The following is a 26760-nucleotide window of genomic DNA, read 5'->3' as shown; positions in this document are numbered from 1 at the left end:
TTTGCTGGCTAGAGATACGTTGGAAAACCTTCGCCTGATTTGATATATCACATAACCCCCTTTCCTTTGAAATTTTTTCCTTGAATGCAATATGGCGATCAACAATATGCTGGACCTGCGCTTGACACACACGGCTAGGGATCTCCCTGTGCCTAACCTATTTCTTTCATGACCAATTATACCCAAGACAACTCCTTTACATTTTGTAGGGGGTGTTAAGGGACATTTGACTCTTCATAGTTCATGCAATGAGGCTTTTATCAGTCACATAGTTACACATATTATTTTGTATCTTCTGATCCCATTGAAGTCCCAGAATTATTTTTTGATATGTTTTAGAGTATGGCATGAGGGGCCAAATATATGTTTTTCACGATTTTTGGTGATATGTTTTGAGATATTCAAGGTCGAAGGTCAAGGTCACGTGACAAAATTATATTTTTATCCAAAGGTAGGCTTGTTATATATCACTGGAAAGCTTGTTCAATTCCCTGTACAATAAGCTTTATTTGAGCTTCCTAGGCGAAATAGTGGCGGAGTTACAGCACATTTAGTACAACTAAGCAGGCTCAAAAAGGGCAATTTATGCTAACTTTGACCTTGAATAATTTAACAATTACAAGACAAACGAAACTAAAAATTTTCATAGTTACTAAGTTCCATGCATAGTTTCAACTCCCCAAATTTCATGAAAATCGGAGATGGTCAGGTTGGAAATTGCACAAATCTGTGTTGATTTGGCATGGAATGACTCATATACTGCTTTGACATATTCAAGTGGAAGGTTGTGTTCAGTTTCTTCCAAAAAGAAGACACGTCCAACCATCAAGCTGGCCCGAACATTGGCACAGCGACTCTTCACTTCAGTTGTGATTAGAACGATGATACTGATGTGTTGGCATCGGGAAGTATTGGTTCAAAATTTAATAATCAGTACAGGTCGATACTTCTTTGGGATATTCAAAATTTCCAAGCAACAGTTTTGTGGCTAATTATGTAATAAATCGTACAAAATCCGTAATTTTAATTAATTTTACACATCATCATCTGAAAAAAACAACTTAAATGATAGTTATTTTAATATTCTAATTGTCTGTTTGTGATTTGTTGAATAAAACTCTTAGATTTGGATGGTGTAATTGCAATGTAATACTTGTACATTAATATTTACAAATATTCTGAGTGCAGCTTTTAATTATTGCAGTGTTCAGTCACACAGCCCTGTTTGTGATGTGTGTATATTCTGAACCCCAAATATTGCATTTGTTCCTTTTTATAACTTCACTGATATCAAACCTAATGTGCCGGACCCTGTGGCCGAGTAGTTAGCACATCGTGCTGCGACACCAAGGGTCCCGGGTTCGAATCTCGCTCGGGCTTGGTTGTTTGTGAAAGTCCATTCATCAATTTCATCATTTCATCACACATCCCCATCTTCGCAAATTAGCCAAGAGGCACAAAATGCGAAGTAAAATAAACTAAATCAATCACTCAATCAATCAAACCTAATGTTATCTGAGAATTACTACTTTACTGAGGAGATTGAGTGTAGTGTCAGTTCATTATAGCATGTTTGTGGTGAAGTTTTTACACATGACCCAGACCATTCATTTGCAGTGCATGAAACATTTGCCCCTTGACAAGCTACCACTATGATTTTTTTTGCTTGGATTCTCTAATGTCTTTGACATTTTCTTCAGAGGTTCATTCATTCCAGGAAATTTCAGACGTAATAGAGTTACCAATTCCTCAGTGTGTTCTTCCAGAATTGAATGCTTTGTGTATGTTGGAGGTCATTATTCATACCAAAACCGCATTCTAAAATTGATGCCAAACATCTGCAACAGACTTTAACTCAAGTAACAACACATTTAGGTGTTGATATTGTAAACAAACCAATAACTCATTTCCTATGTCACTAGAGTCAATCCTAACTTCATAGTGCCTAACGTTGCCTTGTAATCCAAGGGTCCCAGGTTCGATTACCAGTCGAGACACGTTGCCTAATGGTTCAGATTTCATTTTAACCTGTATGTCCAGTTCCAATTAGCCTATCTAAGAATAAAATTTACTTCGGTACATTTTCAGGATATTAGAAAAATATAAGTTTCCCTTTGTATTGGTGCAACTAGTTGTGTGTATAATATTTTTTCTGAGATATACACTTTTATTTTGGATACTTTCCACCCAGAGCCATTGTACATGAAGATAGTAACACACTGACAGATTTAGTGTAGTAAGTTTCAGGCTTTTTATAAAAATATTGAATAAGTAAAATTTTTGGCAATTTTATACTGATATCCTTATTAAAGTCTGATGCCAATAGAGTAGTGAATATTGTGTGTGATCCCCAATTTATAACTATCCCGAATAATTTAAATTGCTACAGTGTTTATATATCATGTTGGCAAGAATGTGTATCAATTGTTATTTGTTCTTTAAACACACTGAAGAAAAGTGCAGTGGTAGTAAGGTCTTCATGTTTGGCAGCATTTCATTTGTCATGTTTACATGGGAATATGGTTAACCTAAATAAGACAATAATATTTTTTTTCCAAGTGTTCGATGGCAGGTAGCTTTGGCACATTGAAAATATATTGTGTGTAGGTTTGGAATATAAATAGCTTGATATGACTGACATTAGGATGATTCATTCTGTCTGAGGAGTCTGACATTAGGATGATTCATTCTGTCTGAGGAGTTGTGTTGTAATGTAGAATATCTTGAACAGTCTTTGCTCTGGGACATAAGCTTTCATTAGGAAGCTACAGGTTATATTGGTAGCACATTTTTAGATTCCTGTCATGATGTGTTCTTAGATTCCTGTCATGATGTGTTCCAGATTAATACAAATTCATTCTGGCCACAATCATTACTTAAATTATTGACGAGTTATTGCTTCCTTGATTAAATGCTCTTGGTCCTTTCATTTAATCTGAAGATACATGTTATTCATGAAAAATCACCTTTGTTTTAGTGTCTCTTGTATGTATGTTTTGTAATTACAGTGCCCATACAGGCAAAAGAATGTAAATGTTTTCATGTATAAACTTTACGAACAAACTGTTTTTCATGACTATAAATATAGCATCAGTTTTTTCACAAGGAAATTGTAAGGAGATGCTTGCAATAACAAATGTTCACATGGCAACTCAGTAACCCCATTACCACATGCTCCTGCCTGTGAGAATTTTTTGTTCCACACAAATGTACGTTGAGTGCAGGAAACAATGTGTTATGTTACATTATCTTTTACTTCTTTTTTGGCATTGGTGGAGAGAGGAGGGAGGGGGTGTTAACGAGTTTGTGGTTTGTTTCTTGTCTAATGCACATAACGGTAAAATTTCATCAACTGTAGAAAATTCCTTGTTTTGTAACCCCATTCCTTTCTCTTGTGCTGAATAGTTTGCTTTATCATGTTTACAAAATAAGTCTCATTACTTGATAAAGAGACTTGGTACTGATCATAAATGAAATATTGTACAGTAAACCCTCATGCATATACCAGGGAAAAGTAGAAATGTAAAACCTTGGAAAGTTTTACAACACATCGCTTTGTTAGAACCATGGGAACCATGGAGCAACGTGTAAATGCCGGTGTAACTGTGAGAATTTTACTAAATCCATTCATTTACATTGTTGCGAGTTCAGATTGGTCCTTTTTTATGTGTGTCCTAACATGGCAGGAACTTATATAAAATGTACCATTGAAGATTTCTGTTATGTGTTGATCAGCAAAATTTATGCTTTCATATGACTAGTATTTAATACAATGGTGTACAGCTTGTATTCCTTGCCCACTACATGTAAATAACATGGTGAGGTGGCAAAAATTGTAACAATAAAAAAGTAAATAGAAAGACATTGCAAAAAGTACTGATTGAGGGAAATATATAAAACAGATTGCCCATAAATTGATAAAATTTTTGGTGCATTTGCACCTCAGAAAAAATTACCTTTTATTTTACAGAAGATACTGTAATATTTGTTTCTGAATAAATATTGAATCTTGCCATTTTTGTAATCCATCTTCAATTTTCATAGTCTACAGATATTCAGTTGAGTTTGAATTTACTAGTTTTCCTTTATATTTAAATTCTTTCTTAATTTTGATCAGGCATTGCTGTAAAGCTCGTAGGACATATTTTCTATATATTTCCAAAATATTTTACATAGTATAAAGTTGAAATCAAATATCTCCTCCTAGTAGGTAATTAGCATAGATGACTTGAGTAATTTGGGTATAGCATACAGATGTTTGTGATTTATTTCCACTCAGCTGTCCTAATATGTTGTCGTCCCATTTTCACCATTATGTTTGCATAGCAGTATAAGTAAAACAGTTGTGTGTCCCCTCACCAACCTTATTTATTCAACAGTGTACATGGAAAGAGGAAGGAAACTCTTATTTAGTGAGTGATCGTAGCTTTTCTGAATTATATATAACAAAGGCATGTCATATTATATATTGATAATATTTTCTTTATTCTAAAAGATGAACATAATAATAAATAAAGTTATTTATTTATTATCATGTTAATCGTTTTACGTTTTGCTGAATTTTTATGGGATGTGTTTTTGCATGTATGGTGTGCAGTTTTGTGTATCAAGATTATATATAAATAATGTTGTTAAAGCACTTGCGATGCTATAGTTTCATTTGAAATTTTTGAACTTTGTTGAGGTTGCACCATATGCAAAACTATCACACAACTTTCAAAGTCGCATTATTTGAGAACTATCTCAAATAATGAGACTTTGATACTTCCTTTTTAAATAATTCACTGTGTAGGTGTTTCATCTTTGTCATGTTTCTGTCAGCAAATTTCTGTGTAGGTCTTACATATGCAGTGACACATCAGTTTTTATATTTTTGTTTATTTAATACACACTAAAAAACATAGTCTCAGTAAAATATGTTACAATGCTTGTCTTTCTTTTTAGGCACAAATCCATGAAAATTAGGGATGGCACTGATTAATCGGTACTCTATCGGTATTGGCCGATATAGGCATATCGGTGTATTGGTTTATCGGTAAAATTACCGATTATTTTACCGATCCGATATATCGATAAATATCTTATAATTTAGTGCAAAATTCTGCCATTTTGTTGTAATTTTTATGGATAATCTCCATGCCCTACTTTCTGAAAAAGTAAATGGCTAAATATTCAACTTCTTTTGCATTGCAATCAGCTCTAAAAACTTATTTATTACGGAGATCAATGAAAATTTCAGGGTCTTCAAGGACCATTTCTAATTTTATATCGGATCGGTAGAATATCGGTTATCGGTATCGGTAAATTTTATATCGGTATCAGCCAAAATTTCATATCGGCCCATCCCTAATGAACATGTATAATCGAGGTTTCAATATGTGTGTGTATATATATACATATGTCAATAATTTTAAATTTGAAGATTTTCTTTAATGATGTTGTTTTCATCTACTTTTAAGTTAGAATTATATCAGGTAATAACAGTGTTATGGAATTATATTTTAATAAGGATATTATTTTAATGTGCATGTTTTTAGTACCCTATGGTATTTGTTAATACAGGGACATCATCTTCAGTCCATTTTCAAGAATTTACAAATTGACTTTAAGAATAATAGTGACTTCACTGTAATAAATTTAATTAAATTAATAGGGATTTATGTGTCTTTGAGGGGTTTGTTTGTTCAGTATTTTCATGACACATGTATCAGTTTTTTGTTACACCATGATAGTATAAGACCATAGTTTATGAGAAACAAGTAATGGAAAAATTACATGCAATTGAACTAAATACATGAAATACACAGAAAAGTATTGTGTCTCAGTCAGGGATCTAGTGTGTACCTTTGGCATTCCATGCCTATGCTCTACCACCGAACTTCAAATGTAACCTCTGGCTTTCCCACAATTTGCATTAGTTGACTTTGTAACTGAATGCAAAGACCGACGTTGAGTCACTGGTTCATCCATAATTTTGACTTAACTTTCCAACCTGTAATTTATATGCAAGTTTAACAACAGAGATAAGTACTGAGTGATTACAAAAATTAGTTACACCTACTTTTTTGTGTGTAATTTACACACACAAGATGCTGACAAAATCGTACCTACATGGTGCATTATGTGAACTCTAATAATTTCTTGAATATGTTCGCATAAGCAGTGAAGAAAATTTTACAAAACATGAAGTTTTGTACTTACAACTGATTCCTTTCATAACTTACTGCCCAGTGTCTCGGACCTGTTTCAGGATCATTCTTGAGGGAGTCCTGTAATTACAAAAGTGAAATTTGATTAAAAACTGTTGAAGGAAGGAGGGTAAAACACAAAGGAACATAAAAGCCAATTATGTGATGAGGGGTCTGTCTGTGTTATGTCCTGCTTTGATGTAGGAACAAAACTACCTATGGTTATGTACTTCTTTCGGCTATTTTAAACCATCTTTTAATGTTTTAATTCCTTGTCTCTGTGAAAAAGGAAATGAAAATGGGTCAGAAACGTTGGACAATAAGCTGTTAGGTGAACCACTTGTAAGTACAAAACTTCTTAAATTGTTGGAAGAAAGTATGCCACCAATGCATCATTAAGAAGTTTGACCTGTCCTGAGCCACCCTGGGTGAAACTGCTGAAACATTCAAGTTGAATGCAAGTTCTTATTTGGATAATTGAGAATGTAAATCATGATCTCAAACAAAACACACGAGTGCTCATTGTCATTTGTCATTGAGAGACCATCACACCAACACCACTAACATCTTCTCTCCTGCCTCACTTTATGGATCTCTGCTGTGCCGACAAGTAGTAGCTGTGAAAACATGCTGCTCTATAATCATGACTGTTCCATTAGCACTCATCTTCTTCGAAGAGGAAACTCACCGCATTGGTCTGCATACAAGAACATATCTCTTTATCGTTGCAAAATATTTAGGCTACAGATTTTAAGAACAGGAGTGATGTTCTGAAAATCCATTAACCTTTAGTTAACGCACAGCCAGTATCGACTAAAATGCCCAATTAAGGGATTCCAGATGACTAGTTTTGTTCAAAACGGCAGCAATTAACATGTCATTTCCTGAAAACTACAGATGATAATTCAGTTCTCTCTCTTTTGTTCATTCACGTATGAAGGCATGACACTCAAATCACAAAACAATACTTCTGTTGTTACTATTATTGACAAGCGAAGTTTGAAAATGTCTGTTTCTCTTCTAATAAATAGATTATTTACTCTTCAACCACAACTTTTTGCTGATGAATTTTATTTTATATGTAATAATGAAAGCAAAAAAATAAAATTGTTATGCAATGAGGTGGCAACTACTCCTTATACATACTTATTATTTTTTTTACCAAGAAGTTCCAATTTACTTTCAATGGAACTTTGCATGGTTGATGGAATGTATCACAGCTACGTACTGGATTTTTTTTTGTTCACTTTGGTCTATTTTGGTGACCACAGCAGCATGCCAAACATGTTTTTTTTTTTCCCCTTCCTTTAACTTTCATTATTGGGAGGTACAATGTATAGATTTCACCTCTGCTATAAGCCCTGTCCTGAAGAAAGAAAAAAATATTCAAATCTGTACAACAATTAGTTCTTAAGTACAATTTTCTTTGTGCACCTCAGCAAGTTCGAAATGAGTGTGCTTGTTAAGTTCATAGTGTCGAATAACATGGGTACCTGGGGGAAACCCTGGGGGGTAAAGGTGGTCAGGGGCGTGATGCTGATCACATCACCCCCACTCACGACTGGATCAAGAAAGTGTGGGGCGTTACCCCCACACCCCCTATACACCTTCATGGCATGGTGCTATGCACAGGGGAACACTTTACCTTTTTTTTTGTTAAGTTCCTGTCCGGAAAGGCTGTACGTGCAAGAGAGGCTTCAATCTACCAAGGGTTAAAAGAAAAAAGTACACACCCAATCTAGGATTCCCCCGCTTCTATTTATAGCCAAATTCAAATTACTATTCACTAATTATATTATCAACACACACTTCAAGGCTCATGTAGCAATAGAAACTTGTATCTCCGAACATTATCTGAGTTACAGTAAGTTTCAAAAGTCACATACCACACAATGATGCTGCTTGGTGCAAGAATTTATCAGCTGGGCATTTAAAGGTTAAAACTCCAACTCCCACTTTCCTCTTCAACAATCTGCTAGCATACTTCTACCACATTCACCGTTTCCCATTTAAAAATCTCATCACTGACTGCAAGTGCTGCAGTATTGTCAGTTTTCACATCCATTGTAAACTAACACATCTGAATGTAATGAGGTTGCGCTGGCATTGCATGCACCAATTTTTTCTTCTTTTCTGGACATGCTTCATGATGTACAGGGTGTCCACAATACCCCTCTCTGATTACGAATATTTGTACCTTGTGATTTTTTAAGATAGAGAATTGAAACTTATAGCAAAGTGTGTGTTAACTCACCAAGTTTTTTGAACATCCGTAAACCTCCAGGCGCCTTTGGTTGCACGAAGCACATGTAAGTGAAATTCCGCTTCTGCCCATGTGTTGGCCAACATCTCTGAGGAAACTGACGTAATCATGTATATCCTGTTTTTCATTCTGTCATTCATGTGTGGCCTATGGGTTACAAAGTTTGGACAATTTGCACCTTGCATGCATGTAGCAGCAAACTGATTTCTTTGGACTTTGAGCTAAACACTCGTGCAATCGCTCTACACTTTATTCCATGTCGAATGCCAGCTCTATTGTGAAAGATCACATACACTCCCTGTTTCCTTGAAATTTCCATTGCAGAACGTTATGTTTTTGATGTTCTTCTGTACTTGGCGAGAAAGTCCCTTTGCACAGTTTTTGGTAAATGTCTCTCGTGATGTGATAGCACGCACCAGATTTGAACACATTTTTAATTTCTTTGACACAGTTCCTGTTTGACTAATACTATGTATATGGGACCTGAACCCAAAGAATTTTCGTGAGTTACCCCACTCTGCCATAAATTTCACTGCTCTATCTTAAAAACTTCAGATGGTACAAAGATTTGTAATCAGAGATGGACTTTGTGAACACCTTATATGTGTGTAACTAATTTATCGATCACTCAGTGCATCAATGTTGTGCCAATGTTTCATTAAAATATCTCTGTAATTAATTGTGCATAACTGGAAACCCCAATATTATATTTGGTCTACTTTCTTTGTGTACATGCAATGTTTGTTCATAAAAATAGGTATTACTAAGTAATTTATTTATGAGTTGGTACTTAATGCAAAAGAAACATGCAAGGCTAGGATTTCATATCTTTCATATTGTGAGATTTTTTATACCTTTCAAATTTAGGGTAAAACATGTTATCAAGGGTTATGAAGGCCTAAATTAGAAATTTGGAATCATTGAAATTTGTGAATGTTTTACTTAAGGTAGACGTTATTTACAAAATTGACATAGCTGTAGGAATAGCTTATGGCACACCAAGCTAACCTCTGTCTTCACCATATCTTGGTTAAGGTCAGAATGCCTTAAACACATTATTTGATAGGAAAATGCTGTAATAATTGTGTTTGTATGTTAGCAAATATCCTTAAATACTGGTACAAAAACAATTTTCACAAATTCCATTTCAAGAGAACAGAATTTCATAACACATTTGTTAATTTTTCCTTTCAGGAAAACCGTACACCACTGGCTATATTAAACTTGCTGAAACTATATCAATACATCATGTTGTACAGTAAAAATTTTGATAGCAAGAAATTTAATATTGGAATGTTTAAAAAAATGGACTGATAGTAAGAAATTTAATATTGGAATGTTTAAAAAATGGACTTTTACCAATTATGATACTACCAATATGCCATTTTTAGCCAAACACATTAATCGGAAATCTGATTTGTTATATTCCTACATTTTAGGTTCACTGTTGAAACATGTGAAAGAGAAACCACATGAGAATATAACAACCAAAAGAAATGTATGCTCATGAGCCCCTTATAAAAAAGAAACACACTTCTTACGGGTTGTTTGAGTTCATGTCTGCTGGTATGGTTACTTTATGCCTAAAGATCCTGTGCGTAACAGCCCATGAAGGGCCTTGGCTTACCTACTGTCTGCTGGTCTCCCTCCCATGCTTTCCTTCGTCACCTCTAAGCGTGGAGATCTTCAACCAGGATTGGAATAGTTGGGGGGTCAGCTCGACATATCCCCAGCCGTTGTAGTAGGTCCTCGTGACCGGATTACGCTTACTCATTCGAAGCTCCCCAATTTCCTCACGATGGTGGGTTGCCACCGGCCCTATACACAGGTCGAAATTTCCCCAGACTGAACCCGGGATCGAACCCATGCCGTCCCACAGTCGCCATCCAAAGCAAGGTGCCTTAGACTGCATGGCCATGGAGGAGGCAAAATATTGCATGGAGATCTTGGTGGTGGTGAGTCTGGAGGTTGGCTTGGTAACTTGTTAGAATGCCAGTGAACCGGTTCAATCCCTACTCAACATAATTTTCATAAGCTTTCAATAAGTTATTTGCTAGAAAATCTCAGCACATACAGCATAAACAGTTGTCGAGGCTTAGCAACAGAACATATAATTCAAAATATACATTTTCATCACTGTGTGCACCATAAAAGATACATTAAATGGTAAACTTACAGTTTAATTTGTATTGTATCTGTAAGAAGCCGTGGTAGCTCAGTTGTTAGGGCATCTGATTACCATACAAGAGACCCTGGTTCGATCCCCGATGGGGGAGAATGGATTTTGTCCACCTGTTCAAGTGGCTTCGGTGCCCACCTAGCATTGTATAATTTAGGGGGGGGGGGTAAAAATGGCCAGAGGCATGGTGCTGATCACATCACACCCAACTTCAAGAAAGTATGGGACCCTATCTCCACACACCCCCGATATGTCTTCATGGCATGGTGCAAAGCACAGGGGAGCACTTTACTTTTTTTTTTTTTACTTTATCTGTAAGGGTGTCCTTTTGAAAAGCTACAATAAAAGTTTCGAAAATCCTAGCCCTAGAAATAATCATAGGTGTAATTGTGTGTGACAGGAAGTTTTCCGCTAATATGGAGAATTATAGGTAACAAAGAAACATATTGTAATAATATTAATATTCACCTAGCATATTCCATAGAAAAGCACATAAATCCCTAGTGATTATAATGCTAGTGTTGGTGCTTGTTTGTTCTAGGACCAGGTTATCCACCCCATTCTCAGCCCCCACCAATGCAAGGACCACCTCCAGGTCCCGGACAAGGACCCCCTCCTCGAGGACCTCCACCAGGTTAGTGACACCATTGTCTCCTACCTGCTGGTGATAAATTGATGTGGGTACTTATTGGAGGTGAAAAGCAAGAAGGTTTTCTAATTTTGAATGGGTGGATATGCAAGGCTTCAGAAGCAAATTTTAATTAGTGTGGGATTTTTTTTTGTTGGAAGTTGTTGGAACAACTGCATGCTCTGTCTGTATATATGTGCCCTTGTTATTAGCACATTACCATGTGGTTGAAATTGCAGACATTTTTTAAAGGATTTGTTAGAGATATTCTAGTCATATGTGCTATTGCAATCGGTATAAATTTATGAACAATGTAAATGTTAGATTGCAATAATGATATTTGACCAATCATGTGGCATCTTGTTAATAAGAGTTCTCTGAACTGAAAGTGGTTTGTTATTGTTAAGGTGTGTAAAAGGAAATATATATTGATTCAGTTGTTGAAAATAGCTTTTAACATTACTTCTGTATGAAATAATTTATATGATTCTAGTAAAAGACTGTGTGAGGCATATTGCTAATTTTGTGTCAGGATATTGTCATGTAAAGAAAAAGTTTGCACATTGTGTTTATGATTCTTTGAGAACAGCATATGTTAAGCATGTGTTAAAACATTGAGGAAATATAAAAGTTTTAAATGCTACAAGTACAGTGTTTGAATTTATATTTGTAGTTCTATGACAGTTTGATATGTAGGAAGAAGCTCGTTGATAGCACAGTGAGTAATGCTATCACCTTGTAATCAAGGACTTCAGTGGCAACCCCTTTTAATGTTTCATATCCCACTTTAAACTGTAGTTGCAGAACCATTTAGCCTATGTGTGCATAGATTGAAAAATGTTTACTTTGATAAAGGAAGAATTAGTAACTTATCTATGTGAATTTAAAATACAAGAATAGGATTCACATAATTTAAGTAGGGTCTAACTATTAGTGAGTTATGGAGAGTACTATTTCCATGTGGACTTGCATACCATGGGGAGTGATGGAATGTAGCACTTTCAATAAGTAGGGTTACTGGAAATCTAGTTTGTGCCAGTTGATTATAAATACAATTCTCTTTCTTTCAAGTTGTATATATTAGGAAGTGACATCCTTCAGTGGTCCAAATTTCAGTTGTCAAATACAGTTAAATAGCTTTTAAGCAAATCTGGTTTAAGCATACTACCGACATACTAACACTTATATTGTAACATTTCAGTCATGTGTGTGACATCCTGATGTATTATTTGATAATAATTGTTGGTATTGGCATGGAATGAAAAATGACCTTGACTCAATCTTTGGTTGAGCCACAATTTTCAGAACTTTTCAGTCAGTTACGAAGATCTTTTGCAGCAGAAATCGCTGAAGTCCCATGAAACCATCAGACTGGATGTAGTTGACAGTAACTCTCTATCAATGCCTGTAACCAATAATGTAATGATACTGCCCCCAGTTACACATTTTCAAGGATAACTTGCCTTGTTTTACCATGTTAGTGTTTTGTGAACATTCTATTGGAAAGCAATTTTATGCATTAAAACTAGGACCAAATTTTGCTATGAATTCAATAACGAATACAGTTCTTGAGTTCATTTTTGTCATGAGGTCTGCAGTGCACCACTTCTTTAGAGTCTATATATCCTGGAAAACTAAATTGTGATTATTTTATGTTGTGATTATCTTGTATATTGAAGGGCATAGTTCCAATTGAATACTTATTAATTAATATTCATACATACTTTGAAAATCTTTAAATTGTTAATGTTCAAGTATTGGTATTTGAATCGGGTCAGAGTGGTGGTAGTTCATCCCTAGTTAAAATACATTAACGCATAGATGGAAGTTATGTAAAACTGAGTGCTGGAAACTGCACCTTTTTTTTTTTTCCAGTTAACATTAGTTTCAGATATAAATTCTTGTCCAAAGGATTTTTTTTTCTGTAGGGATGTATTGCTTCTCAATGATACAATTTGATCTCATTGTTTATTTAACCAATACCGATACCGATGTATCAGTGGTATGAGGATCCGATACCAGTGGTATCAGTATCGCAAAGTATCTGTTGGATTTTATTGACCGATTACGGCCGATACTTTTCCGGGATTTTGATCGTTTTTGGGGTCTGCAAAAATGCTGTGCTGCTCTTTCGCTGAATCTAATTACCCTGGAAGTTATGCAAAATTTGAAGTTTTATTTCATTCTGTACAAATATTATGTGAAATATTGTATTTTGTCATTAGATAACAGGTATTTTTATATTCTGATATAATTTTTGAATATTTTAAAGGAAAATGATGGTACATTTATTGATGCTTGTAATTGCAGTGGAATACTCACTCACTAATATTAATCAATATTTTAAAATACGTTGTTTCGAATTTTCAAGTATTAGTATCAGTTCAAAGTGTTATCGGCTCAGCCCTAATCATAATCTGATCCAATGTAATGTCGGTTGATTTGTTGCACAATCCAAAATGGCAGCAGTCTTGATAATAATAAATGCTAACAGTGTTTCCTTTATCAGACATTAGTCTAATTTTGTTGAAGATCTGTATTCGTATGGGGATTGAAGATCACGTGATGTAACTGATATGTGAAATGTTGATGTTCCAGTATGTTAATGCTGAGATAGTTTTACAGGGTGCACCTGCCCCTTTCCTTGCCAGAAGAAATTTATTGTTAATATACACCATATATGTAGTGGAACCCTGAAGCTCTGATTTTACATTTTCCTTCATTATACATTCAATCTTTTATGGTCCAAATAGAGCAAAATTTTCCCATATTTTACATTTTCTTGTATTTAATTTTTTTCTTTGGACCCCTGAAAAACGTAAAATCAAGGTTCCACTCTATATCTCTTTGAACCGAAGATAATAGATCACTTTTACAACCCGAAACTGATGAAAGTGAGAAAAACATTGTAGGGATCTCCATATATAGGGGTGCAGGCGATTGTTACTTTTCATACATTTTACATAAGCCCATTCAAGTATGGTTGAATTGATTGCATTGATTTCAGTCTGGAAAAGCATTTGCTTTTGTATTCTCGGACAATTTAGTAAAGTTCAGTTATGTGACATAAAATCGGATGTTGTATTGACAATAGAAATATGTTAACATACAAAATAGCTTTCCCTAGCTGTAGCTAGAGTGAGTGACAGCTGTATTTAAAAAAATATATATTTGTATGACATATATTAGGTTACAGTTGTGTGTATGTAGTGCTATTTAAAATATGTAATGCTAGGTTTGTTATTTCCATAACTCCACCAAAGTCTGTAGTAATGTTTGTTTGGAGTTGATTACTTCATGTAAAGCAGTGCTTTTATAGACAGTAAATATTTCACTGCGTTATATCTGTATATTCAGATCTCTATTTGCAAGAAAAGATTAAATACTAGCTTCTGTAGTAGTTTCAGACCAAGAGCAGAAGTATAGAAACATCCAAAATTTTGCCCATACGTATGTAGTTCTTCATGATTGGGTTATTTTTCATTGGAAAAATGATTAGAATTAGAAATTCTTTACTCATGGGTGAAGTTCAGCCTGTGGCCTGCTGTACCACTTAACCTGCACATAATCACATAATAGAAGAAGAATTTAGTACATTGCTATCAAGCTACATAAACTTATATTTTGGAGTATGAGTGAGGTATTTCATGTCAAGGAATTGCAAAATAAATTGAAAAGTGTTGCCAGCAATCATAGTATTCTATATCAATGGAGGGAGGGGAGAGAGAGAGAGAGAGAGAGAGTGAGAGTGAGTGAGTGAGTGAGTGAGTGTGCGTTGTGCCACATTTGCTCTATAACATAACAGATAAAAGTATCAACACCTTACATATCAGTGTTCATCTCAATTCCCTTATTCATATTTGCAGTTCTATTGTTTCTCTTTTCTTGTTTCACACACTGTTGATCAAGCATACATAAAAGAAAGCTTTTGCAAAGTATTATTTTACTTACCTGTGTTCCAATTTTGTATGGAAGCAATGTTTCTATTATTTTCTATACGTATGCACTTGTGTTTCTTACCTGTAGGTTGACTTTAATTTAGCAGGCTGTTTTGAAGAAATATATTACATTTTGATTGTGTTCTTTATGATGTTGGGAGGATGAACAGAATAAAAGTGAAGATTTCTCCTTGATGGCATACTGGTATTGCTGTTATGGTAGTGGTTTGCTTTTTAAGACTTGGGTCGGGCCTCCCCGATGGCATAGTGGAAACACCATCATGTTGTAATCGAGGGGTCTCGGTTTCAATACCCAGTGGAGGCCCATGGCATTGTGGTTTAGATCCCACTTTAAACTGTAGCCTATATGTGCATAAAGTGGACTTAAAAACTCAATTAATGAATCAATCTAAGACCTAGCACAATAATGTCACAGTTACGTGCATTGATTAAAAGGAGAAATAATTATTGGATCATTTACCAGTAAATTTTGTATCAGTACTTTATTAGAAAGTTCAATGTGTAACAATATTTGTAACAATATTTGCAAAAGAAGGTGAGATTAGAATTTTCATTATTTTACATTGCTTTTCTGCCTCTTTAGTGTAATTGCAATGATGAAGTTGAATGGAGAATAGATGGAAGGACACTCACAGTTGAATTCCTGCATCAAGACTCAAACCTGGAACCTTCGGTATTGAGATTGCAAATCAGCTACTCAACTGAGACAACTGAAAAAAGTATTAATTTACAGTTAGTGCTATTAGTAAACTATTGTTTGGAACAAATTATTCTGAAGGAAACAAAAGTTGTTGAGTAAAGTATGTAGCAGTATGAAATTACCACTTCTGAAAAAATTATGTATTTTCAGCAAAAAATGTAGGATACATATGAAAAAAGGGAAAATATAAGACTAAAGAAAAGCTCCCCTCCCACGATGACATTGAAACTATGTATCAAGATGAACTGGTGTTTTTTTTCATTGATAGTTAATTGAGTGATTGAATTAGTTTATTTTACATTGCTTTTCTGTCACTTTTTGTTAACTGCAATGATGAGGATGAGTATTTATATGATGAAGGGACACTCACGAAGAACACCCATGCGCAGGCTGGGATTCAAACCCCCCGGACCCCTATCGTTGTAGCAAGCTGTGCTAATCATACTGCACAGAGGTCGGCACACTTATAGTTAAATTTCAATACAAGTTGGGTCCCACTTGGTAAGTGTATCCCTGTGTCTAAGTGTTGATTGATTTAAAATTGTCTGTATGGTAGTCAGATAGATGCCTTACTATGTTGACCACTGTACCTCCTTTTGTCTTTGATTAGCTTAAAACATTATAAGTGTTTTTACATCATAAGTAAATTTGATGTTTTTCTTGTCTCTTTTTAGGTCCAGGGGGACCACCACCTGGACATGTGGGGCCCCCACCTCAAGGTCCTCCGGCTCCTCATGTGAACCCTGCATTCTTTCAACAGGGAGGTGGGCCCCATCAAGGTCCCCCTCCTCCACATGGACCACCGCATGCTTATGGGCCACCCCCTACATCCCAGGTACGAGGTTGGGGAAAGACTCGTGTAAGTGGTATTGAGAGAGTTAAGGTGTCTATAATTAAAGTATATAAATTAAGGAACCATATTTTAAGATATTTTTTAATTATGCATGTGGTAGTTTTGAAGTTTAGTTGAGTAATTTGTGTATTTTTTTAAAAAAAAATATTTTAAAATGTGATAGTTATGTTGGAAAATTGGATGGACATGTTTCAACAAGTAGATAACTTCCATGGTATGCCATGGATCACCTAAGAACAAAATTAATGATAGATTTGGTATTAGTACAAAGGTTTTCCTTGATTGTTTCTCTTCATTGTGATTATCTGGTAGTTTGTAGATTATGCAATAGGGTCATTCCATGCGAAATCACCCAGAGCAGGTTGCTTCATAGTCATGGATTTGCTTCCAATTTTTTTTTTACTGATAGATACTTGGTCCAATATGACAAATATGTAATATTAGACTTGTCCAACAAATATGATGAAAGTGAAATTTTTTTCAAGATTTTCAGAAATTGGGTGGACGAACGAATGCACCATATGACACAAAATATGCCATATCTTGGAAACTATGTGGAATATTGTGATGATTTGTGTATTCTTTGAGAGGAGAGGGACAATCCTAACAGAAATTAACTGTGTTACCATTCTTACCTGCTCAGAAAGTGGAAAAATCTTTGAAGAAAATAATAATTTATTTATTGAATGAACCATTGTTTGCACTGACACACAGTTATATTTTTTGAAAAATGGCCTAAAATACTTAAAAATTAACACTAATATGAGTACACATAATATTGTTAGAAATATTGAGTACATGAAGAAGCATTACTGTGATGTTGATCCACTTTTAGCTCACAAAAATTGTACTAAGACCAGAGTTTTTGTCCAGAATGCATATGGGTCAGTCCATACCAAATGGATGATCCAACATTGGTTGATGGACCATTTTTAAAATTTTCCTATTTTTGTAGTTCTAAAACCCTATGCAATGGTATTTCAGAGCAGGCATAATTTTTCTAAAACTTGACTTTGTGTAAAAATGGTAGCTATTTTTTTAATATTATGTTGAATTGATTATGCTGTGTAACAGTTTTCATTATGGTAAAACCTGGTATTCCCTATCAAACAAATACCTGAAGTGATTTGTTTTGTCATCACAACTTATTACTTTATTTAAAGATTTGTCTACTTTCTGAGCAGGTAAGAATGGTAACACAGTTATTTTCTGTTAGGACTGTCCTTATCCTCTCCAACAATACCTAAATAATCACAATATTCCACGTAGTTTCCGAGATATGGCATATTTTGTATCATATTTAATTTGTCCACCCAATTTCTGAAAATCTTCAAATTTTCAAAAATTTGTAACTTGTTGAACAAGTCTAATATTACATATTTGTCATATTGGATCAAGTATCTATCATTAAAAAAAAATGTAAGCAAATCCATGACCATGAAGCAACTTTTGTCTTTCAATTGGTTGATTTCACGTGGAATGAGCCAATATCATTTTTATACTTCAGTCAAGTCTATTATTCTACAACTCTGGGAATAGCATCCTCTTGAAGTAAAGATCCTTTTCCTGGGAATATAATAGATTTTGGGGGGAAAGGTTAAACATTTGAAGAAATTTACCAATAAGTGCATTTGTTGCACTTATTTTGGTTATGTTCAATTCTCTTCCTGTGGATATTTTTTTCACATGCTTACAATGGTTGTTAATGTACATGTCATGTAAACAAACAGGACTACAGTCACTGCCTATATGTAATAAATATAAACACATGACATTTAAGGCCACTATCTCCAACTATTAACATATTTACGGAATCAGGGTGGCTATTCACCGGGAATTCCTTGATTTTGGAAATTATGCATGAATTATTGGCTCTGGGAATTCTGCTTAATTTTTTCTCCGTAGACGTGAAAAATTGCAACTTTTATTATTCCAAGTCCCATTGAAGTTATACATATTTATTAATACCCCGAAGCAAGTTTTCACAGTTTAGCCACTATTTTTATTGGGGGAAGAAAAGAAAAGAAAGTTGTGTGGAAAATATAACAGAATTCTCTCAATTCCTTTACTTTATTAGTGCCCTTTACAGAACAATCTAATTTTTTATCTAACTGACTGGAAATTATTGCAGACTAAGATATGTTGAAGTTGATTAGGTAAATTTGAGTGTGAAATTCTCATAAAATTATTATTTTTTTTTGGTAAATTAATATATCCCGTAACATTTGTGACTTATGTTTGTAGATATATTTCTAATCTGATTATATGAAATGGTAGATGTAAACTCTGCACCTTAAATTATATATTTTAAATGTACGTGTTTGTGCCCTTGAATTTTTGAAAAGTTAGCCTTGAAAACCAGGAATTATACTTGAATTTTATCATGGTCCTAGAGTGGCCACCCTGAGAATGAAAATCAGCCCAAATTCCAATAATGCCCCTTTCCCAGGAACCATGAAGGGTTGTAGAATCAAGAATTGGCTGTAGCTATAATCTTTGTGGTAGCATTCATGTAGGCTCTCTTGTCATGGACTGTTGTGGCACATTTTTTGCTTGTTTCATGCACATACACTCACTTCTGTAGAATCTCTTAATGCGGGCTGTGGCACATTTTTTGCTTGTTTCATGCACATACACTCACTTCTGTAGAATCTCTTAATGCGGGCTGATGTTCCACCAAGTAGCACATTTTGGCCAATGACATGGGAAGTTCGAGGAGTAACCACTCAGTATCATCCAGCCCTGGCACATATTCTTCAGAATGATGGAGAAAAACTGCTAAGTGGTAGCTTTTGAAACAGTACAAATGTCCAATCCAAATATTGTGTCTAATAATATCCATTATCATGAGCTGTCTGATGGATAGAGAACTCTCGCAAGGCATGCAACAGAGCAGGTTTCCTAGCTTTTATTAAAGCATTTTTGTTTAAAAGTAACAATAACCTTCAATAAACATAATGTGGAACAAGTAAAGAAGTCACACCCTTCTCTCCCTGCCGAATAAGTTTGGATTCATCTGCCACTGGTGTGGACATCCATGTGATAATTGGCTGATTCAGGCTTTTTTTAATGCGGTTGTCTGCACAGGAAATATTGTTTGTGTCCGTGGCATGGACAACATGGAAAAATGTAAAAAGCTGTCACTTGCCAATAACTGTTTCTGACATCAATGACTCAACCAATGTAATGGAGAAAAAGTGCATTGTTTTGAATCTGCAGTCTTCAAAAATTAGTTTTTGTGTTTGATGATTACTAGAGCCCGGAAGTTTGGCAAAATGCCTCTTTTTATCTACTGCATATATTGATAAAATTTTTCCGGATATACGTTTCTTATGTTGTTTCGAATGTTTTGGAAGCCTTTTCATTTTGCCTATTTTGCCTATTTGGGACTCCACTGCCTATTTTTAATGATAATGCCTTTTTTTGCCCTTTTCAATGAAATTTGACATTTTTTTTAAAAAAATGTGTATATAAATTATTTTTCTCCCAAAAAACGTTGTTGGCATTTATTTTTCTTCCGTTTAATATGTGAATAATTTTCACCTTATTTAAGTAATATTGAACGCACGCATGTTTCAACATTGCTGAAGGAGAAAAGTGTGAGAAAAAATTATTTCATGCTGAGTCAGGATATTGCCTTTTGGTTAACATTTCTTGTGCATGATTGACTGCTGAAGTGGACAGGTTGATTTCGAACACAAAGAAGATATTTCTGAAATCTCCCTCTCGAACTCGAAAATTTCAGGAAGTTGCGATTGAGCTTAGTTTACCTCAGCAACCAGTCTTGACGAGATAGGGAACCTGGATATCAGCAGCTATATATTTTGCTAACAACCTTCAAAAAATCAGTGAGGTGATCGATGCTCTTCCAGAAAATGAAGCGGCTTCAATTCGTGAAGTGAAAAAACTCCTGTGCTATTCAAGTTTACTTTTGCACATTATGGTGCATTGCCAGAGACAATTACAATTATAGCATCCATGAAAATCTTCGAGGAATCTATGCAGCAGATGATGGAAGTGCCAGGAGAAAAGGGGTGAGCTGTTGCGGAAAAGTGCTAACGGGTAGTGAGTGCAAATGAGGACTTGAAACAATTGAAAACAATTTGTGATATTCTAAAAGGTGAAAATGCTGTTACCAAAATGAGTCCAGCTACATTAGCTTGTTATATGTATGCTCCAATAACTTCTGTCGAAGTAGAAAGATCATTTTCTATTATGAAAAACATTCTCTCTGACAGACGACTATCAATGCATGTTTAGAACTTGAAAAGCACCTTGTAGTTATGTGCAATCAAGACGGAGAAAATTGAAATGCTCTTCCCAATTTAGATTTTAACATTTTGCCAGAAATTATAGATAAAAGTAAGCGACTTCTAAATGTGCCTTTTTTCGGTTTATTTTGCCTTTTTTTCATTTTAGTGCCTATTTACCACATTATAAATGCCTTTTTGCCTGCCTATTTTAACGAAAATAAATGCCTGAACTTCCAGGCTCTAATGATTACGAAATACTTGCACCAGACACAAAACCACGAGTTAAAAAGGCAAGCAGACTTTCGTTCTGCTAAATTCTGATAAGCTAAACCCTGGCTCTTTATTTTGTGGCTGACAAGAGTAAACATCTAGAACACTCATAACAGGGCAGGAAGATAATGCACACAATGGACATAATATGCGTTTCTTCAGAACCATTCACATGCTACAAATACCGTATTTTCAAAATTTTGCCCCCAAAAACTGGTGCATATTATGCATGGAATAATTCAGACAGCCAAAATGAAACCATACATGTTTTCACTATGTCACTCTATATGACATGTATATATCAACAGGCGCAAATACAAATAACCAAGTTGGATTTCTTCAGTAATATATATTTTTTTAAAAAAAACACTACAAAAGTGAAATGGCCATTCTCCATGATTTTTCACTTTGTAACGGATTGTTTTGTAAATCCGAGGAAAGTGGTGCCATTCTGGGAGCATTCGAGCGTGCTCCTCCTGTCACATGGGATGTGTGTGAGTGTCTGTGGTATTTGTCAGGTGAGGAATAATAAAAAATAACTTCCAGAGGGCAACAAATCCATAACATAATTTTAATCTTGCTTTCTTCTTCTACAGAATAAACAAGGTCGTTACAGAAGTGAAAACTTTGGAATGCTAAACACAGTGGAGGGAGAGGGAGGGGGGGGGGGTTGGTGACTCATTGTATACACAAGATGATATTCTTCTCTTGGTCCACATACCAACAGGTGACTCATTGAATAGCATAGCAACAGCTTTAAGACCTACAACTTAGAAAGCTATTTCTTGAACCTGAATTGTACTGCACATTATAAACGAGATATATTCTGTCAAAAAAGTACTGGGAATTGTTAAATAAAATACAGAATTTTCATTTATTCATCAATATTTATTTTGTCGCCTTCAAAGTAGGCCCCATTTGATGCAACACACATATGCCAGTATTTTTTCCAGTCTTGGAAACACTTTTTATAGGTGCTTTCCGGTATGGCCTTCAGCTCCTTCCACGAATTTTGCTATATGGCTTCAATCAAGTCAAAACGGGTACCCCAGAGCGGCAATTTTAGTTTCGGGCCAGATCTGCTTAATACGGTGGTTGATCGATGGTATTTATTGTGTTTTTGGCCTTACATTCAGTCACAACTGTCACTCTATGCGATGGCGCATTATCGTCGTGTAAAATCCACGAATTGTTTTTCCACAAATCTGGCCGTTTCTGACAGATTTTCTCACGCAAACGCTTCAATACGGCTAAATAGTATTCTTTATTGACCGTCTGTCCCTCTGGAACGAATTCATGATGCACCAAACCACAAATATCGAAGAAAACAATGAGCATCACCTTGACTTTTGAGCGACTTTGACGTGGTTTTTTTCAGTTTCGGCTCGTCTTTTGTTCTCTATTCTGATGACTGTTGACTTGTTTGCATGTCAAACTCGTAGACCCATGTCTCGTCACCAGTTATGATGCATTCCATGAATGTGGGATCAGAATTGGCAGGATCCAGCATGTCTAAAGAGACCTGCTCACGGTACTGTTCTTGAAGAAAATTCAGCTCTTTTGGTACAAGCCATGTGGCGACACGTCTCATGCCCAAAATATCCACCAAAATCGAACGAACGGACTTGTGAGAGATGTTAAGGTCACTAGCTATCTCTCTTAATCTGGAATGGCGATTATCGAGCACAATTTCCTTCACTTTTTCGATGTTTTCATCAGTTGAAGAGGTCGAAAGTCGTCCAGAACGAGGCATGTCTTCGACGATCTCTCGGCCCTCCTTGAACGCTTTGTACCACTCGTAAGCCCGTGTTTTTGGAAAAACTGATTCACCATAAGTCTCTTCTAACATTTTTAGTGAGTCAGCACACGAAATTCTGTTCGCAACACAAAATTTAAGGCAAACTCCTTGTTCAATAATTTCGTTCATTGTAAAAATCATGATGCACTACTGAAGTGGACTGATTCAATCAGCTGCTGTAAAGAAACTGGTTGACAGATCACGCTCATGTTTGGCATAGTAATTAAGTACAGTGCTACCAACTTACGGAAAAAAAAGATTTTTAAAAAATCATTTGCGCGGGCCTTTTAAATTACAAATTCTCGGTACTTTTTTGACACAAGGTATACGCGTTTGTTGCTTTTCACCATCAAACTCCAGGGTGTGCATTATACATTTATGCATGCGTAAATACAGTAAATGAATCACAATGTTCAATGTAGGAATGGGTGCTGGGACCAGGGAGAGAAACACGTTATTTACAGGGAAACTGTTGTTAGAAGGGGTCTTTATTATCTACATGACACCTAAATACAACAGTAAATCTTCAATTAATGTAAGAGTAAATAATGATCCCCCTAATTTTGACATCTAAAATTTGCACAAGTTTGATAAAGTTCACTTTATGCTGAATGGCAAATCGGGACTAGGTATAGAGCTTAAAGTGTGATCCAAATGATTCCACTTGTATCTATTGTGAACTAAATCCTGGAACACTTTAATTGCAGTGCATAAAGGTGATCACCCTTAACACCTAAGAATAAGTGACGCTAATCCACCATGAATTTTCACTGCATGTTTTGCATTTTTGGGGAGGGGGGTTCATAATATTACTTCCTTTCAGTGTGGGGTCCTACGCCCACATCTCATAAATATGGCTTCATGGCTACATGCATGATGAACTTTACCTTACCAGTTGTTTAACCATTTTTAATGCATCGTATGTTCAAAAGAAGTCAATTGTGTAGTTGTTGCTTACCCACACACGAGTTTCACCCATCCCTTACGTTTTCCTGCATTTTCTCCACCCATTTATGGGCTCCTGGAAATTGTAAAATCGGGGTTCCACTGTATGGTTTCAAAATCTAGCGCTTCACGGTTTTTCTCTTTCAACATTCTGAAGTATATATGCAAGGATAGCTCTAGTACTGGATAGCCACTTCACAACTTTCCCTTGTAAGTGAAACATTTCAACCACTGTTGTTTAGTGCTGTGGCCAATTTGGATGTGTAAAATGTGCAAGAATCTGTGGAGCAGTTTGCATATCAATTCATATTTGAACCTCATGATGATGATTGTTGTGAATCAAAAGCAGTTAAACTCTTGCTCAAGTGAATAACTTTTATGGAAGATAATTTTAACATTAATCCATTGAAATAGATTTTAATGTAATGCGTCATTGAGAGAATAAACGTCCCGATGAAGATTTTGTTTAATGATGGTGTAAGGCAGTTCTTATTTTTTCTCCATCCGACAGGGGGGCTGAATCTTCTTGTCTTGGCTAGTTGCATAAAATTAAATAACTAGCCCATGGCAAGTCTATCCACTATTATTTTCTTTGTACATGTTTCAGTCCTTATCTGTTCTTCTCACTGTACGCATTACCTGCTCTTTCCACCTACACTTCCATCTTCCCTTTGCCCTTTTTCCCACTTCTGGTGCAGTATGCTCTTGCTGAAAGATTGGCTTGTTCCATCCTCTTCATATGCTGAAACCACTTCAACCATGACCAGTCCATTCTGTCATGCATAATAATGAAATCATAATGATGTAATCCTTAAGAAGAAAAGAACGTCTTTAATAGAATGCAAAATCCATGAGAACATTTTCATTCCAGTTAAGCTTTATTTCAGAAAATAGTAAAAATTGTTGTTATTATTAGCTGATAGTAAGTTCAAAGATGAAATGTGCTTAAAATTGTTAGCAGTAAGTAAATGTATTTGGGATGTGTATCAACTTTGTCAATATGTACCAGCAGTATTCAGAACATGTATACCAGTATTTGTCACAGATTTATTGTGGTAAGAATCCTTACTCCATAGACTACTACCTGATAGTCAGTACCACTGTCAGGGGCTTGTCAGACCAAGACAAAGGATTTGTAGACTCTTATCAAGTCTCTGTTTTTTTGCCATGCGAATGAGTTTCTGTTTGTTGTTCAATTTTGAGTTTAGTGCAGTAAAATCCACTAAATTTCTAGGAACTGTAAGGAGAGATCAGAAATTGTTAACTTCTTCATTTATCAGCCAGCCCCCGTGGCGGAGTGGTTAGCACATTGCACTATGACTCCAGGGGTCCTGGTTCGAATCCTGGCCTATGCATGAGTGTTTGTGAGTGTTCATTCATCATATCATCACTCATCCCCATCTTCCCAATTAGCCAAAAGTGGCAGAAAAGCGACGTAAAATAAACCAAATCAATTCTTCATTTATCTTACCTGCCAAGTTACTCACTGAAGTGGCCTGACAAGTTACTCACTGTAGTGGCCTCCCACTTCAGACTTCATCGTGTGTGTTCTCTTACTCTTCGGTAAACAGACAAACAAACTAAGTGTGAATGGAAACTAGTTCTCACGACAGAATCAGGTGGCATATTTCTATGACAAAGGTTCACAAGAAAAGCTTGTGTATTAGTTGCCTTTATAATGGTAGTGACTTAATTGAGAAGTAATGTAAGGTGGAGGATTCTGATCACTATAATCTGTGACAAACGTTTGTGTGCCGTATTTGTTAAAAGCATTTCAGAACTTATTTTGTGAATATCTTGCATGCTTCTATGGTATTATTGTGTGTTATGATAATGTAAATTCAGAAATATTGCTTGCTTTCCTCACATATTTGTTGTCATGTTTTTGAAGGTTGGTTCATCTGTACTTTATATTTTTATTCTTTAAAGGAAGACTTCATTAGAGTAAATGTATAAATATGTTTTTACATTGATCTTTCAACTTTATTATACAGTGCGTTCAGTTTGGGTCAGGGCCAAGGTAGTGCGTGATGATATCGACATTTTAGATCTGTAATGTCCCACTTATTTTTACGCACATATCTTTAGCGTACAGACAATTATATTTATATTGCATAATGAGTACTAACCTGTGTTATAAGAGTTGTTCAAAGTGGTGGCTAACTGCATTCACACGTTCCCTGCTTCTTTTGAAGAAATTTTGATTGTAAGAATAATTGTTTCTATAGATTATATTTTTTAGGGTTCTCTCTCAGGTTTCAGTTTCAACAGTTTAGTAGCCATATAGGCTGATGTTTTTGAAACACCTACTTCCTGTAAAACACAATGAAGGGATTTATTTGGAAAACGTTCTAATGATGCCTCAGTTTCATTGAGTCTTTCTTCCGTTAGAATCCTTCATTTTCGCTCCGCAATTCTAGCGTTTAACAATCCAAGTTCTCTTAATCTCAGAACAAGTTGCCTAACTGTTTCTCTATCTGGAGATGCAACACCAGGAAATTTCTGTGAAAATTGCCTACAAATGTCTCAATATGATTAGGTTTTTACATAAGTGTCATACATAAAGATTCTTTGTTCTAACAAACTTTTTGGCTGGCATTTCAATGGTCTCACAATCTTATTAAAGACACACTGAAAATACACAAGAAAAAACTAACACTGAAAGTAATGCATGTGATCTTTGAGAGACTTATTAAACTAGACAAACAAGCACACACACATCCA

The 26760-nt window shown here is 35.4% G+C and overlaps 1 protein-coding gene across 7 annotated transcripts in view; it reads left to right on the top strand.

The window, feature by feature from the left end:
- Positions 1-26760, top strand: part of LOC146005452 (cleavage and polyadenylation specificity factor subunit 6-like) — a 145632-nt gene that overhangs the window by 68633 nt on the left and 50239 nt on the right. For 4 of the 7 annotated variants that reach the window (XM_083144707.1, XM_083144702.1, XM_083144697.1 and 1 more), the window contains exons 7-8: positions 11172-11264; positions 16592-16776. In XM_083144707.1, coding sequence (XP_083000833.1) covers positions 11172-11264; positions 16592-16776 — 278 coding nt within the window. The remainder of the gene's footprint in view (positions 1-11171; positions 11265-16591; positions 16777-26760) is intronic. The other 3 variants (XM_083144721.1, XM_083144715.1, XM_083144711.1) reach the window with 2 other exon arrangements.

Source organism: Lepisma saccharinum, chromosome 1, assembly GCF_977018435.1.
Source record: "Lepisma saccharinum chromosome 1, izLepSacc3.1, whole genome shotgun sequence".
In the NCBI taxonomy this organism is placed as follows: Eukaryota; Metazoa; Arthropoda; class Insecta; order Zygentoma; family Lepismatidae; genus Lepisma; species Lepisma saccharinum.
This window is presented reverse-complemented; position numbering and strand designations above follow the sequence as displayed.